The sequence below is a fragment of the Rhinolophus sinicus genome, linkage group LG01, assembly GCF_036562045.2.
Source record: "Rhinolophus sinicus isolate RSC01 linkage group LG01, ASM3656204v1, whole genome shotgun sequence".
NCBI lineage: Eukaryota > Metazoa > Chordata > Mammalia > Chiroptera > Rhinolophidae > Rhinolophus > Rhinolophus sinicus.
The window spans coordinates 161,674,498-161,687,860 of NC_133751.1; the positions used below are offsets into that span (position 1 = coordinate 161,674,498).

At 36.0% G+C, this 13,363-nt stretch overlaps 1 protein-coding gene across 1 annotated transcript in view; it reads left to right on the forward strand.

Annotated features, from left to right (window-relative positions):
- AGPS (alkylglycerone phosphate synthase) overlaps positions 1-9,928 on the forward strand; it is a 122,801-nt gene extending 112,873 nt beyond the window's left edge. The window contains exon 20 of the mRNA XM_019739330.2: positions 4,309-9,928. Coding sequence (XP_019594889.2) covers positions 4,309-4,430 — 122 coding nt within the window. The 3' untranslated portion in view covers positions 4,431-9,928. The remainder of the gene's footprint in view (positions 1-4,308) is intronic.
- The last annotated feature ends 3,435 nt before the right edge of the window (positions 9,929-13,363 follow it).

Here is a 13,363-nt window from a genome sequence, read left to right on the forward strand (position 1 = left end):
ATCAAATTTGACTTTATCCACTAAGCATTAAATTAGACTCTTGAATAGTCATAATTCCATTTCATACTCTTAAAGGCTGGATATTAGCATCCCTCAGTTGGAGATCTGTTGGCTAACATTTAGCATGTACCTCCACCATTATCAAACACACACAAATGGACAACTGAATCCTCTTTTCAGGTTGAGACCCCCTCACCCTCTCTGAAGAAATATCATCATAGTCAGATCACCAGGTACCTCAAAGAGTGGAAATCATCCGTTGTCCTTCTCTGCTTTCGTTAGCACCTAACAAGTTTCTTGGAGCCAGAACCTCATCTGGCAAGATTGGGTGTCCCTCCAAGCTCTAGTTTCTTACATAATCCACCAGTAGTTTAGTTGGATTAATTAAGTCTTGAAATACAAAGTCAATGCTCAGATGACTCATAGCAGCTAAGTCTAAGATTTTCTTTTTAAACCTGACCTAGTGCTAACGGTATCCAGTATGCTCAAATGAGAATTTCCAAAATACAGTTATAATAATGGTTAGGTGCTTTTACCGTTGGCTTAATTCTACTTCTGAGCTTTAGTAATCTTCTCAATGTACAGTCGAGTTCATAATTTGTTTTTTAAGTAAGTATATAATAAATCTTTTCAACTTTATAATCAAATTCATAATTCAGAAAGTTTTCAACTTAGCAAAAAGTCTGGTCAGCATACCCTAGATTTATCACTTTTAAGGTAGTGTGCTGTTGGGTAGTTTCTGCTGTCTTGAGTCGCTTAGACCACAAAGAGTTGTTCCAGATAAGTTTTGGTGGTGAGCCTGACCCTCATGACCACATTTTCCACTCACAGCACTTACTACCTGCCTTTGCATATGTGTCTGTTCATTCTTTTATACCGTTGCTCATACCACAAAATGCATTCTTTCTTGGAGATGTTAGCATCCAAAGGGGGTTATTGAGCCTATGATTTAAAGAGTATCCCTGAAAGCTTCATTTCTCTGTTCCAAAAGTAAGTTTTTAAAAATGTACTGGATGTTGTGGAAGAACACAAAATATTTGTTTTATCCAGTCTATATATACATTATTAGAAATTAAATTGTAAAAAAGTGAACTCAACTTTAAGCATATAAAGAATTTCCCCTCATTTGTTTTCTATGTTTAATGTTTGGCTGGTCTATGTTTTTTGTTGTTGTTGTTGTTTTCACCCTTAAAAATACTTCTTAGACTCTTAAATACCTGGCATTAGTACTTTGGGCGTTGTGTATTTAGAATAATTCTGAATTGTGGAGCACAGGGTCCGTATCTTGTTTTCAGAGGTGGTAGAATTGGCTTTTTGTAGCTCCAGTGTTGATTGTCAGGCTAGGTTTATACTTCTACAGAATCAGGAGTTAAAGGAATATAGTTGAGTCAGTAGTCATGAATATCCCACATCAGATAATCCAGGTCTAGACAGAGCATTCAAGCTTCATGTGGTACGAATGTACACGTGCCTTTTCATGGGTAATGTTGAAATAGTCTTAGGCCACCTATTTTTGCTGTTTTTATTCATCCATTGTTCCCTCCTCCAATATGCATGGAACATGCAGGGCAGAGTATTGTTTGCATTTCTGAAAATGAACTCTGCAAATGTTTAAGCAGCTACCATATAGTTGTGCACTCGTGTGTTACGTGTCTCCAGATCAGTATAGTCAGCTCCTTTCTAAATGCCTAGCAGTGCAAATAAAGATTGTACAAATGATATCATTGTTATTGCTGTTGTTGGTCATTAGCTCTGGAATAAAAATCTTCTACTTTGAAGTGTGATCCCTCTTTGGGATTAGAGCCTCTGTTTTTTTTTTGTTCTGTTTTAAATTTATTGATTCATCTGAAACAGCCAGAGAAGGTTCTCTAGAATTTTATGAAGATTATTTCCAATAGCTTTCTTATTACAACAACTCATTGAACCTTTTTACTTAAAGTGTGTTATTTGTTTGTACACTCATCCTACAATATAGTTGACTTAAATTGTTAAGCAAAACCAAAAAGAATCCTAGTCCCTTTAATCACATAAACCATGATTTCTGACCTCAGTTCACATTCCGTTATGACTGACAGGAGCTCACAGACCTCTGCCATGAAGGGGTTAAATTCTTTCATTAAATATGTTTATAAGGGGCCACAGCTATGCTGCCTGTACTGCCTTTTTTTTTAACTTTCTAGTTCACTAATCAAATGTATGTTAGATTGATTATTGTAAAAGTATAAACCATAGAAAATTTGACAAGATAGATGTGTAAATTATCCTTCTGACAGAACTAATGATGCACTCCAAGCACCTTCTGTTTTCCAGCGCTTGGTGAGCGACTTCATTAAATATGCAATGGCTGTTGGGTGGCTTCTCAAATGATGGTTCAGTTCCTTGTGGAATTGCATTATTACTAGAGGTGTAAAACCAGGCAGACAAGCTAGCTGTTGGGCATCCTGCTGAGGTTCTAATGTGCTCCATCTTGTTGGAGCAGTTGTTTGCAGTCTTTTCAGGACAATTAGATCCATAACCACAGGACACATTCAGTGAAACTATATTACAGATAACAGTGGAGTTGACTGCTTTCCACCCCTGTCTTGAGCTGCCTCAGTGTGGGTAGCTTATAATAATGCTACTTCTACCACTCACAGAGTAGTTCCTTTTTTCTTTTTTTAATCCCTTGAAGCTAATCTAGAAATAAGTGATTTGTAACTTTTTTAAAGTTCTTAAAATCATAGGCTATTTGAGGTGAAAAGAGTTTATAGATGTTAATCCCTATGCAGATGAGAAAACTGAGGCTGAAGCATTGTGGTGAGTTGTCCCTTAGGTAGGTAGGAGAACCTGGTGGAACATCTTTTAGGTGGTAGAGATTTCATGACTAGGAATTTGCACTGTTTGGCTTCTAGTTTTAAAGCTCTTTTAAACAGAAGTTTTCTTTTTTGAATTTAAGATTTTTTTCTCCTGCTGTACCTCATTTTTCCTCATCTTAAGACCAACAGTGCTTTCTTTTTTTATTTCTAGAAGCTAAACAGAAAGATTTTGCTTTCTCAGGATAACACACTATTTATTATTTTAATGACAATTTGATGGTTTCCTGGAGAACTGGACACAAAAGATGTTGAGTTGAGCTTGAAATGGTATTTAAGGTTTCCAAAAGGCAGATGCTATGGTGTATCACTGCAGCCTGATAAATGGGAGTGCGTTTTAGAATGACAGGCTGAATACTTTCATGAAAGAAGGTTTCCCATTTCAGTTGGCCAATTAAATCACTGTTGATGACTTTGGATCATTAATGAACATTTGTGGAAAATGACCATTTGAGTTCAATTATTACAATAATACATTTGAAAAATACTAACCACAAATAATCCTGTTCATAAATTAAAAGATTTATCCATTTCACCACAGATAAGTCAGCATATTGCTTTGCTTTGTAATGCCAAAGCAAGTTGACATTTTAAAATTCTTTTACAGATTAACTACATATCCTTTCTTATAAAAGTTCTACTTAGAAAAGGTTATGTTTTTCATTAAGTGCCTTTTAAAATATAATTTATGCTGTTAGCCATTACATTACTTCGTTATTCTCAGAAAAAATTAGCAACACCTAGAACAAAGGAGGAGAACATTATACAGTGTATAAAAGCAGAAGGTTAAGTTTTAAGATGGATTAGGTGTTTGATTTATTTAGTGCCTAAAAGAATCTCTAATTCTGGGAAAACAGTAGGAAGAAAGTAACCATTATTTGAAAACATGCAAATTTACTTAAAATTAATACAAAAAGAAAATGCAAATGTAAAGCTTCATAACCAGAATTTTTTCCTAAACCCAAAGTTCAGATTTTCTTAAAATTTTTTAAGCTTTTGCTCTCCTTAAAATTTTTTTATGGATATGTATCCCACTTTTGTTATAGTATACCCAACAAATTCACCTAGATATGATGTTTTTCTTGAGTTAACTTTATTTTCTCTGAAACTTGGGCTGTTTCGGTAGTTGAGACAGGAGGTGGGTTCTTTTGAAATGCATGTTTTTCTCATTTTGTTATTTGTAAAATGGGCCATCATCTCAGTCCAAGCTTTCTTCATCTCCATTTCATAGTTTATAGAAAAAGGAGACGCTGTGGAGCACAGGCTTCCCGTGGGAATACATTGGGCTTAATGAGCTTGATAGTCTGGTGGGCTCAATAAATCAAATAAAGCAAAACATTTCTCATTTTTGAATAAAAGCATTTATCACACAGTGTTTGTTCATTCGTGGTCACAAGATTGATTGGTTCCCAGCATCAGAGTGTATATTGAAGCATTTTTGATTTTGTTTTTCCAGTGGGCAAGTTACGGAAGCAATGGCTAAAGGAAAGTATCTCTGATGTCGGCTTCGGGATGCTGAAGTCTGTCAAGGAATATGTGGACCCCAATAACATCTTTGGAAACAGAAACCTTTTATAAATACATTACTATTGTTACGAAAAATGTTACTTTTTTTTAAGTCTTCAGCTATGGTTATACCAGTAATCACATATATCATGGACTGTATTTTGGCTTTATTGTTTGTTTCATTCTACAGTTTTTTTTGTTACTACATTTACCGATTGACAGATGGTATTCCTAAATCTCTCTCATTGTAGGTGCATCACTTTACAGCCAACTGGTTGTCATTTCAAATTTTAGTCAGGCAGCGCAGGCTGCCAGTTGTTTCAGAGGAGGATGCTGCCAGCTGTTTTGTATTGATGCTTCCTCTTGGGAACAAAGGCAGATTTGGGTGTCATCTATTGCTTATGTAGTCTCTTTTTTAAAGAACGTTTCTGGGAAGCAGTTATCTAGGGAAGGATTCCACTGGGGAGTGATACACCTGCGTGGCTTTTTAAGAGCGTATTGTTGTGTGAATAGGCATTGAGGGAGGGTACTCATGAAACAATGGAGGCAACCTGTTATTTAGGATGCTTTCAGTTCTGTAATGTAGTTGGCCTACTTTTTCTTTTAACATTAGTATACAGTTATAAAACCTTAAATCATCAATATACAAATTATTCTGTTAGGAGACATGTTTTTGTTCTCCATGTTTCTGTTTCTACTGAAGTATGAGTTGTATTTGTATCACTGAGATAACCTATTGTTATATTGTATTTCATTCATAATATGTTTTATAAGAAAAGCTGACTTATCACTCATTATACATGAAGAACAGGTTTACCATGAAATGAAAGCCTTTATTCAAGCATAGAATCTTAATGTTTCTGATTTCACATTCTTGTTGCTGAGATGAAGAAGCTGCAACAGGAGAGAAGAAGGAAGACTCCTTACACTTAATAATATCTTCAGTTTAAAGAATCGTTTGGCTAAAGTAACACAGTTATCATTCAGCTATTGAATTTGAAAGCCTCAATAATAAAAAATCTTTTTTAAAAATTAACCCAAACAATATAAATTTTCATATGAAAGTTTCAATTAGTTTTTAACAATGGTTTAATGCCTTTCTTTGAATTACTGGTTTAACCTAAATTTTTTTAAAAAACTGATGTTTTACTGCACACAGCATTACTCAAGTTAGAAATGTCATATTTCTTAATAGGGAGAGCATTAATCACATTTAGCAAACATTTTTACATTTAAACCTAGATATTAAAATAAGTGAAATGATTACTTTGAATCACTGTCTGTCAAGGTTCATGATTCACATTTTGAGATGGATTCTTTTCTTAATGCAATACCTAACTTTTGATAATTTTTTAAAATTAATATTTGATCAGATAATGTAAGTCAAAATGCAGATGATCCTGTAAAAGGATACACTGTCTGTCTATGTAGCAACAGCTCCAAAGTATTTTGGGGGCAGTTTGATATGTTTTATATCTGAAGTAGCCTTAACCAAAAAAGTGAAAATTTAAAATTGACGAAATGCTATTTTTAAGACTTCAAAATGATAAATAATTTCTAATAAATAAAATTGGCCTCAAACTAATACATTTAAATCTATAGGTAAATCAAAATTAAATATTGATTTAACAATAAAACTAAATATTGATTTATTAGAAGCTGCCTCTTCATTGGTGATTTATTTTTAATTATAAAATTTTCAGCAGATCTTTGCTTACATCCCTTGGTATTTGAAATAGTTGGATCTTGATGAGAAAATTACCCTTGCCTCTAGAATTATAAAAATCTCAGCTTTATAAAATGCATCTCTTCATGAAGGTAATTTCTCTAATTGGTGATCAAAATGTAACATTTAACATGGTACTAATATCTCACTGGAGTGTATACATGTTTCGGGGTAATTTTTTTTAAATAAAACTTAAAGATTCATAAGCAGATCCATTCCATTCCTTTGCATGTGATTGTTATAACAGTCTTTCCCAGGGAGTTCAGATTTCAACCTCAGAAATCTGTATTTGATATTAGGAAACTGTAAATGTAACACCTGAAAATTGTTGTGTTCACTATTCTACATGAACCTTGTGGACATTAGTGATTTATGTCTTTGTTTTTCTTCTCTCATGTATTTGGGACTCCTCAACCTTGATTTTATAGTAATGACTACATTTCGTAGTTGGAATCATTTCTACAGGGATTCTTTGAAACCCATGAACACTCATCAGTGCTATTTCAGTCTGATTTAGTAAATCAGAAAGCCTTTCCCCTGCTGTCACACGCCTGCTTCTGAGAGGTACCTCAGCATATTCTTGGTGTCTGTGGAGAGCTGAGTTCTTGAATATGCACAGAAGTACTCAAGACTTGCTTCATATTTCTAAAATATCTGAAAATGGCCTCATAAAGTTAAAGCCTGGAGAACACTGTTTATGTGAGGCTTCTTAACTCATTTTGAATCATTTATTTAACATTTCAAAAGATTGTAGCCTGTTTGGTTTTCTGCATTAACACTGACTTATCTTTCTTAAATTAGTCATATTTCTAATATTTGATGACATCACATTTGGGTTGTGGTTTTAGTGGGAATGGGAAGTTGATGCTATGAGAAATGGCATTGAATATTAAAAACTCAATATGAACAGGCTTTATGGACCCTTAGAGTAACTGTTGCCTTAATGTTTGGTGCAATTTACAGTACATAAGTGAATTTTGTCTTATGCTGAGTAACTTGAGCTTTTTTAGGTTAGTAAGAATTGTAAAAGCCACATGTTTATTGTGCCCAGCATTTTACCTCAAAGAAAGAGGATAAAATTTTTTCCTCTTCTGAGGAGATGAGAGTTCTCTTCCTAAATGCTTACATGTTATAGTACTGTTACTTAAACATTATTCGTGAAGCTGGAAGCCTCCTGGTGTGACAAAAGTGCAGTAAAGGATGAGCTTCCATCAGTGTGTAGTACTATACCAGATACAGATGGTTGCAAGGAAACCTGTTTTTCAGAATATTCTCTTAATAACTGCTAAATTCTAGCTGCATTTCTAAACATGTCTTTCTGCATGTTGGCTCCAGAGATTTTTCTTTGTTATAGTCTTTTATAACTACAGCTGCTTAACCTTAGCTGATCAGAGGAGCCCTGTAGTCCCAAATTAAAGCGTGTAACCTCCGCTGTTCAAATGGGGCTAGGTTTGTTGAACATCTATTCTACATAATGTAGAACACAAACGGTTATTTATAATAATTTGGATTGATTCACAAACTGCATATGCCGGTGCTTGAGGCAGCCAAAGTGAAATGCTGTGGAAAGCATATCTACATTTTAAAAAACACCAGGACAGGAGTTAAGGACAGCTTTAATAACTTTTTGTTTACCACTTATTAGCAACTTTGATTTTAGTTAGGGCTTAGCCTATGGTGGGAGAAAAGCCGAAGATAACAAGTGCCATTGCAGGATTGAAAATCCAGAATTGCCTTTGGCTTTATGTTATGGAAGCTTGGCTTTGCTCAAGGTTTCCTGTTCCTAAATGAGCCACATGTCAATATATTCATTTAATTCTTATTAATATTTCAGTTTCCTAAAAGAGAAACAACATACATTTTGATGCTAAAATCTATAAAGTATAAAAGTTCTTTTTTTAAAACTACTGAAATGTAGTTCGTCTACTATGAAGGATGTAAATTACTCAGATTTCTGCTCCTTTAAGCCAAACAGTGTTTGTCTTTAGTGTAAAATTTAACTGTAAAAACTACTTGTAATATCAACAGATTATAGAAACTTGTTAATAAAATGGACCTGGGTCTAAGAGGGTTTTTTTCCTTCAAAGGGAGTATGGAGCTGTTGGTTCTTCTTCTTTGCATGTGGGTTTTTCAATTTTAGTTTTTCATCATATTTTCACTGTTTTGAAAACAAAATTAACTTTTATAATTTTATTAATGAAGCATATTGAACTTCAACCTAAATATAACTAAATCCCTTTGGATTTATAGCTGAGTATATTAACTAGGTTTTATCACTGATTATTTAAATCAATGTTATGTTCCTAGGAGGTGTTTAGTCTCCTGTAAACCTGAAGCATTCCCATTTGAACCTTGGAAGATCCTCAAAGAGTGAGCACTCTTGTGCTCTGCTAACCACAATTCCTTAACAAACGTGAGTAAGGACCACTGATATATAGAACAGTCATGCCAAAGAACCATCACAGAATTAAGTACCTTTAGTTCTGTGACTGTGGAAAGGTTTCTTTTTTGGTTCTCAAAGGAGATTATTATTATATTTTTTTCCACAAGGAAGAAAAATAATACATTAAGTATCATTAAGAACATTTTTTAGAGACTCTGAACTTCCAAATCTAAGAGAGAGAGAAGGAAAAAAAGGTTTTAGTGTGAATTTCTAAGCAGCATATACTCGTATACATGTTTTTAAGGCATCTTATTGTTGACAGTGTTTTTCATGAACAACATGAGCGTCCTATGAAAATGTTCTCTAACCCTTAAAGTAATCTTGTTCACATGTCCAAAATGACATGAAATGCTTGTACTGGTATACAGTTTCTATAAATAATTATCTTTTTAGCTACTTAAAGAATATCCCCAAAAGATCACAGTGCCTTGTTGGAATTTTTCTTTTTTTTTTCATGAAATAGCCATTATTTAAAGTGAGTGGGAGAGGATAAGTCTTTGCAGACGGATTATTCAGCAGTTCAAGACTATTCCTCCTCAAGAACATATCAGGAATTAAGTAGTTGTATGTAGAAACACTGAAAATCCTTTTCCGCAGTGTTGGTTTGGATCACCTATTCTAGCGTATTTAACCTGTACCCCGCATACATCTATTCAGCCAATGGGCTTTATGTGTACTTTCATTCTTACATTTTCGTTCCTTCTGTCCCAACTTAGCCTGAGGTGCGGCTTGGTGGATGTGGCATATTCAGCCCCTGAGATACGTACCACATGCTTTCGGATGTTTGCTCACACAGCTCTCCGAGGAACAGAGCTTGTGAGGGGTTTCTATTCCTTATGTTGTATGTTAGTCCTTTTTTGTGTGATGGTGCCTTCAGAATAATGAATATTTCTGTTCCTGGACAATGATAAATCTTATGAGAAGTATGTGTAGGTTATATTCCTTAATTTTTGTCCTTTTTTGCTAAGCCTGTGAAATTCTTTGGCTCTGATACAACTTGACTTGAATAATATCTTATCCTGAGTCTTCCTCCAAGGCAGTACATATTCCTGTCAGTACTGTAGTAATCTTTTGGGAACTACATGTGGGTAAGCACTTGTATGTAAGCCATTATTCTGCTGTAACTAACGCATACAAACAATTCTCTTTACACTCATAGTCTAAAAAGTGGGTATGTAGTGGGAAGGAAAATTCCTGCGAGATTCCAGCATAGCTTTGTCAATTCAGACTGAGCCATACTGTTTTCCACAAGGGCTCAACACATAGTCTCTATATTGTGCTTTCAGTGTATGTTTGGATTCTCCTTTAATTGCTTTTCCTAGACTGTACTGTTCTATAAGTAACTACCCATGTGTGATTTTTAAGATGTGCTGGGAAAAAAATAAAACAATACCAAAACCACTCATTGTTATAGGAATCATTGCTTATTTCATGTTGATTACCTTTAACCTCTGTTGACATCCTGCTGTGCTCAGAGAATGAATGGGGTACAGGTTGTACCCACCGGCAGCCTCTCTAGTAGAGAGGGACTAGTGTGCAGACGCTGAGGTGGCCTTGCCTGTGGCTCCCACACCGGAAGGAAGCTTATAGCTATCTGGGCTCTGGAGTGACTGAGAATCAGACGCATTGAACCCAGTTTTATTTGATAACATTTCAATAATCACTTGCTGCACTAAGATTTTAACTCGCTATTTAAAGAAAGCAATTTTCTACGTGGCTTGTATAAGCTCACATTGAATGAACCTTAGAAATCGTCTCATTTTTTTCCAAACATAAAATTGCTCTCTAACCTTCCCCATCCCCCAGGCCGTAAACAAATAACCGGTCTTCCTGAACATGTGTTGTGACCAAATGGGAATTCATTGCCCTTCCAAGAAGCCTTTTGCAACTTCTGAAATTTTCAGGTTATATTAAGAGGTTTTTGCTTATTAGACTGAAATCGGTCTCCCTCTTCTATCCATTAATGTAACTTCAGTCTTCTGTAGTCATAAAGAATTGTCCAGTTGCTCTACTGAAGGGCAGCTCTTCAGGTGTTTAAAGACAGTTCATGTTTCCCCAGATCTGTCAACTTTTGCTCCTGTCAGTTATAGATCCTTCACCATCCTAATCTCTCAACATATGTGCCCATTTGATAAAATGGAGGTGTCTAGGCCTGAATGTTCCAGAGTAATACCAATGATTTCCTTATTCTAGTCACTAATAAATGCACTTTTGGTAGACATTGTGCTGTCACTTCACACTGAACTTGAATTGAACAAAGTTTGTCTTTTCTCTATGTGCCATTTTGTCCACATCTCCCTGGAGGCTGATTTTTTAAAACCTCATTACTTATATTTTCTCCTCACTAATATTTGTATCTTAGTGGATTTAGTTCTCGGTTTTCAAAATTCTCAGAATCTTGACTCTTACCCAGAGTATTTTTTGTCCCATCCAGGTCTGGGTCATCCTCAGAACAAAGACATGTACTATTGGCTTGGATTCTCGTCCAAGTAATGGCAGGTGTCTGTAGCACAACAAGGGCCTACTGTGTAACGTCCCTGAAAGAGTAGTCAGGCTTCAGGCAGCGACACTTCCATGGGACACGCTATTGTCCACCTGACATTTTGTCCACAAATAGGCTTTTCTCCAGTGAATCAACATTTATGCCAGACAAATATAAAACATGCAAGTATGTTTACTGAATTTAACATTGTCAGCTGCCAAACAAATCCCTTAGTAAAGCTTGCTGCTCCGATTTCCTGGGCTACTCTATCAGAAAAACAAATGGGGTTTTATGCCATCATGTTTACTGTTGCCTGTGTTTGCCCTCAGGCATTTCTCTTCAATATACTTATAAATGCATTTTCTGCTACATTTTCTGATGTGATACGTTGATTTGGCCTAGTATTGGCTGATGAACAACCTCTGAAATCCATTGCATAGTTCTGTCACATCCTTTGTAGCTCATTGTACCCACACTAGAGTTGGGAAGATAACTCGCTTAAAAGTGACATATTTGTCACTGTAAAGCTGTAAAATAACGTAGGAGACTGTGAAGTTTTAAAGTCTAAGAACACAGTTGAAAGTTCTATTCTGGAAATTTTGTATGCTCCATTTTTTTCCTACCAATTACAAGTCACTTTCCCTTTTGGGGCCTAATTTCTTCTGTAAGATGAAACTCTCCGAGGTCCCTTCTCACTCGGGTCTCAGTAATTCTGATTGAGTCTGTGTATTTTTGCTGAACACTCCTCAAGAACTGATTATTGCATTAATAATTTACTTTTAAATTCACCCCTTATTAGCCATACACTGCTGGGCACTTAACCCTAGACAAGAAGTGATGATTGTTTTTGTAACAACCCTGTGAGGTGAGTGTATCATCCCCTTTTTACTGCTGAAATATTAGGTTGGTGCAAAAGTAACTGCGGTTTAAAAGGTTAAAAATAATTGCAAAAACGGCAATTACTTTTGCAGCAACCTAATAACTGAGGTTTAGCGAGGTCGAGTGACACCCAGTGTTGGTAGCTGGGTAAGTGGCATTGCTGAGATACGGAGCCACGTCTGACTAAATCCAGTGCCTCTGCTGTCTGCTGCACTGCTCTATGCTGCTTGTGTTGGGGAGTCAGTCTGATGTTTACAGAATTTCTTTTTAAAGTGGATTATTGGTCACTGCCCTCTGCAGAAGGGCACAAGTTAAGGAAACAGTCTCCCAACTATGTAATGGAAGCCGCAGTCTTCATGACTACTTACCACAGAAATACCAGGAAGCCTTTTGTCTCAGACGTTGTCTTTCTCTGTAAGTGTTTAATCCATTGATGCCTTTGTAGGTTTAATATGAAACTCATAAAAGGAAGTGCTGTATTTGATGGGCTTAATAAATTTGCATTTGTATAACTTTAATAATGTATTCCTTTGAGCTGCACTTAAAAATGTAAGAATAACCTGTTACTATAAGTTACACATCTTCCTATAGAGAGGCTGGAAATTGGAAGAACTGTTTAAAGAAATACAGAGCCAACCTAGATTCTTTGGAAAGTCATACTTCCTTAAAACTGCTAACTTACGAATAAAGATGGCTGCTGAAGGATTTGAGCTACATTAGGGTACTCAAGAAGTTGCATGTATCTTACAGCTAAAATGGAAGTATAGGTTTAGAATCTGATGGTTACAGTCGTGGTAATTATGTGGTTGGACAACCAAGAATCCAGAGTTACTGGCTCATCACAAAACGTGCTGTTAGACTAATACTAAGGGTATAGCTCAATAGTGAATACAGAAAAACCCAAACGTCACTTTAGTTCCAGTGGTAGGTCAACAAGGGTTAAGAGGCAGTTAGTGAATGGTAGATGGTGAGCTACAAGTCACACTATTGCTAGGAAGCTAATCAGTGTGGCAGAGAATCCCTTCAGGAAAGCATGAACTCCCAGATAGTGCCAGACTACCAGTAGTCATTAATGAAGACAGACTAAGGAACCTAAGAAAAATTTGTATTAGAAAACGCTGATGTTCACTTGAAATGCAAGTTTTCTTTGGTGATGTTATCCCTTTAAAATCAGATATTTTAGATAGCCACGCCCTGCTTACCTGGACAGACTTCCGGTACTGCTAATCCTCCATACGCCAGTGAAATGAGCCCAAGCAAAGGTAATAGGGCAGAGGAGTTAGAAAGTTCCTCCCTTCAACCTTCCCCTCCAACCCATTACCCGTTCTTATCTCACTTTTCCTAGTAAGCTTATTCATGTGGGCATCTACCCGATAGCCCTCTACGAACAAAGCAGTTGTTCTAACCTCTGGCCAAACCTGTCACTGACGATTCTCTACGAATTCCATCTGAGGTGCTCCTCTGAGCTCTGAGAG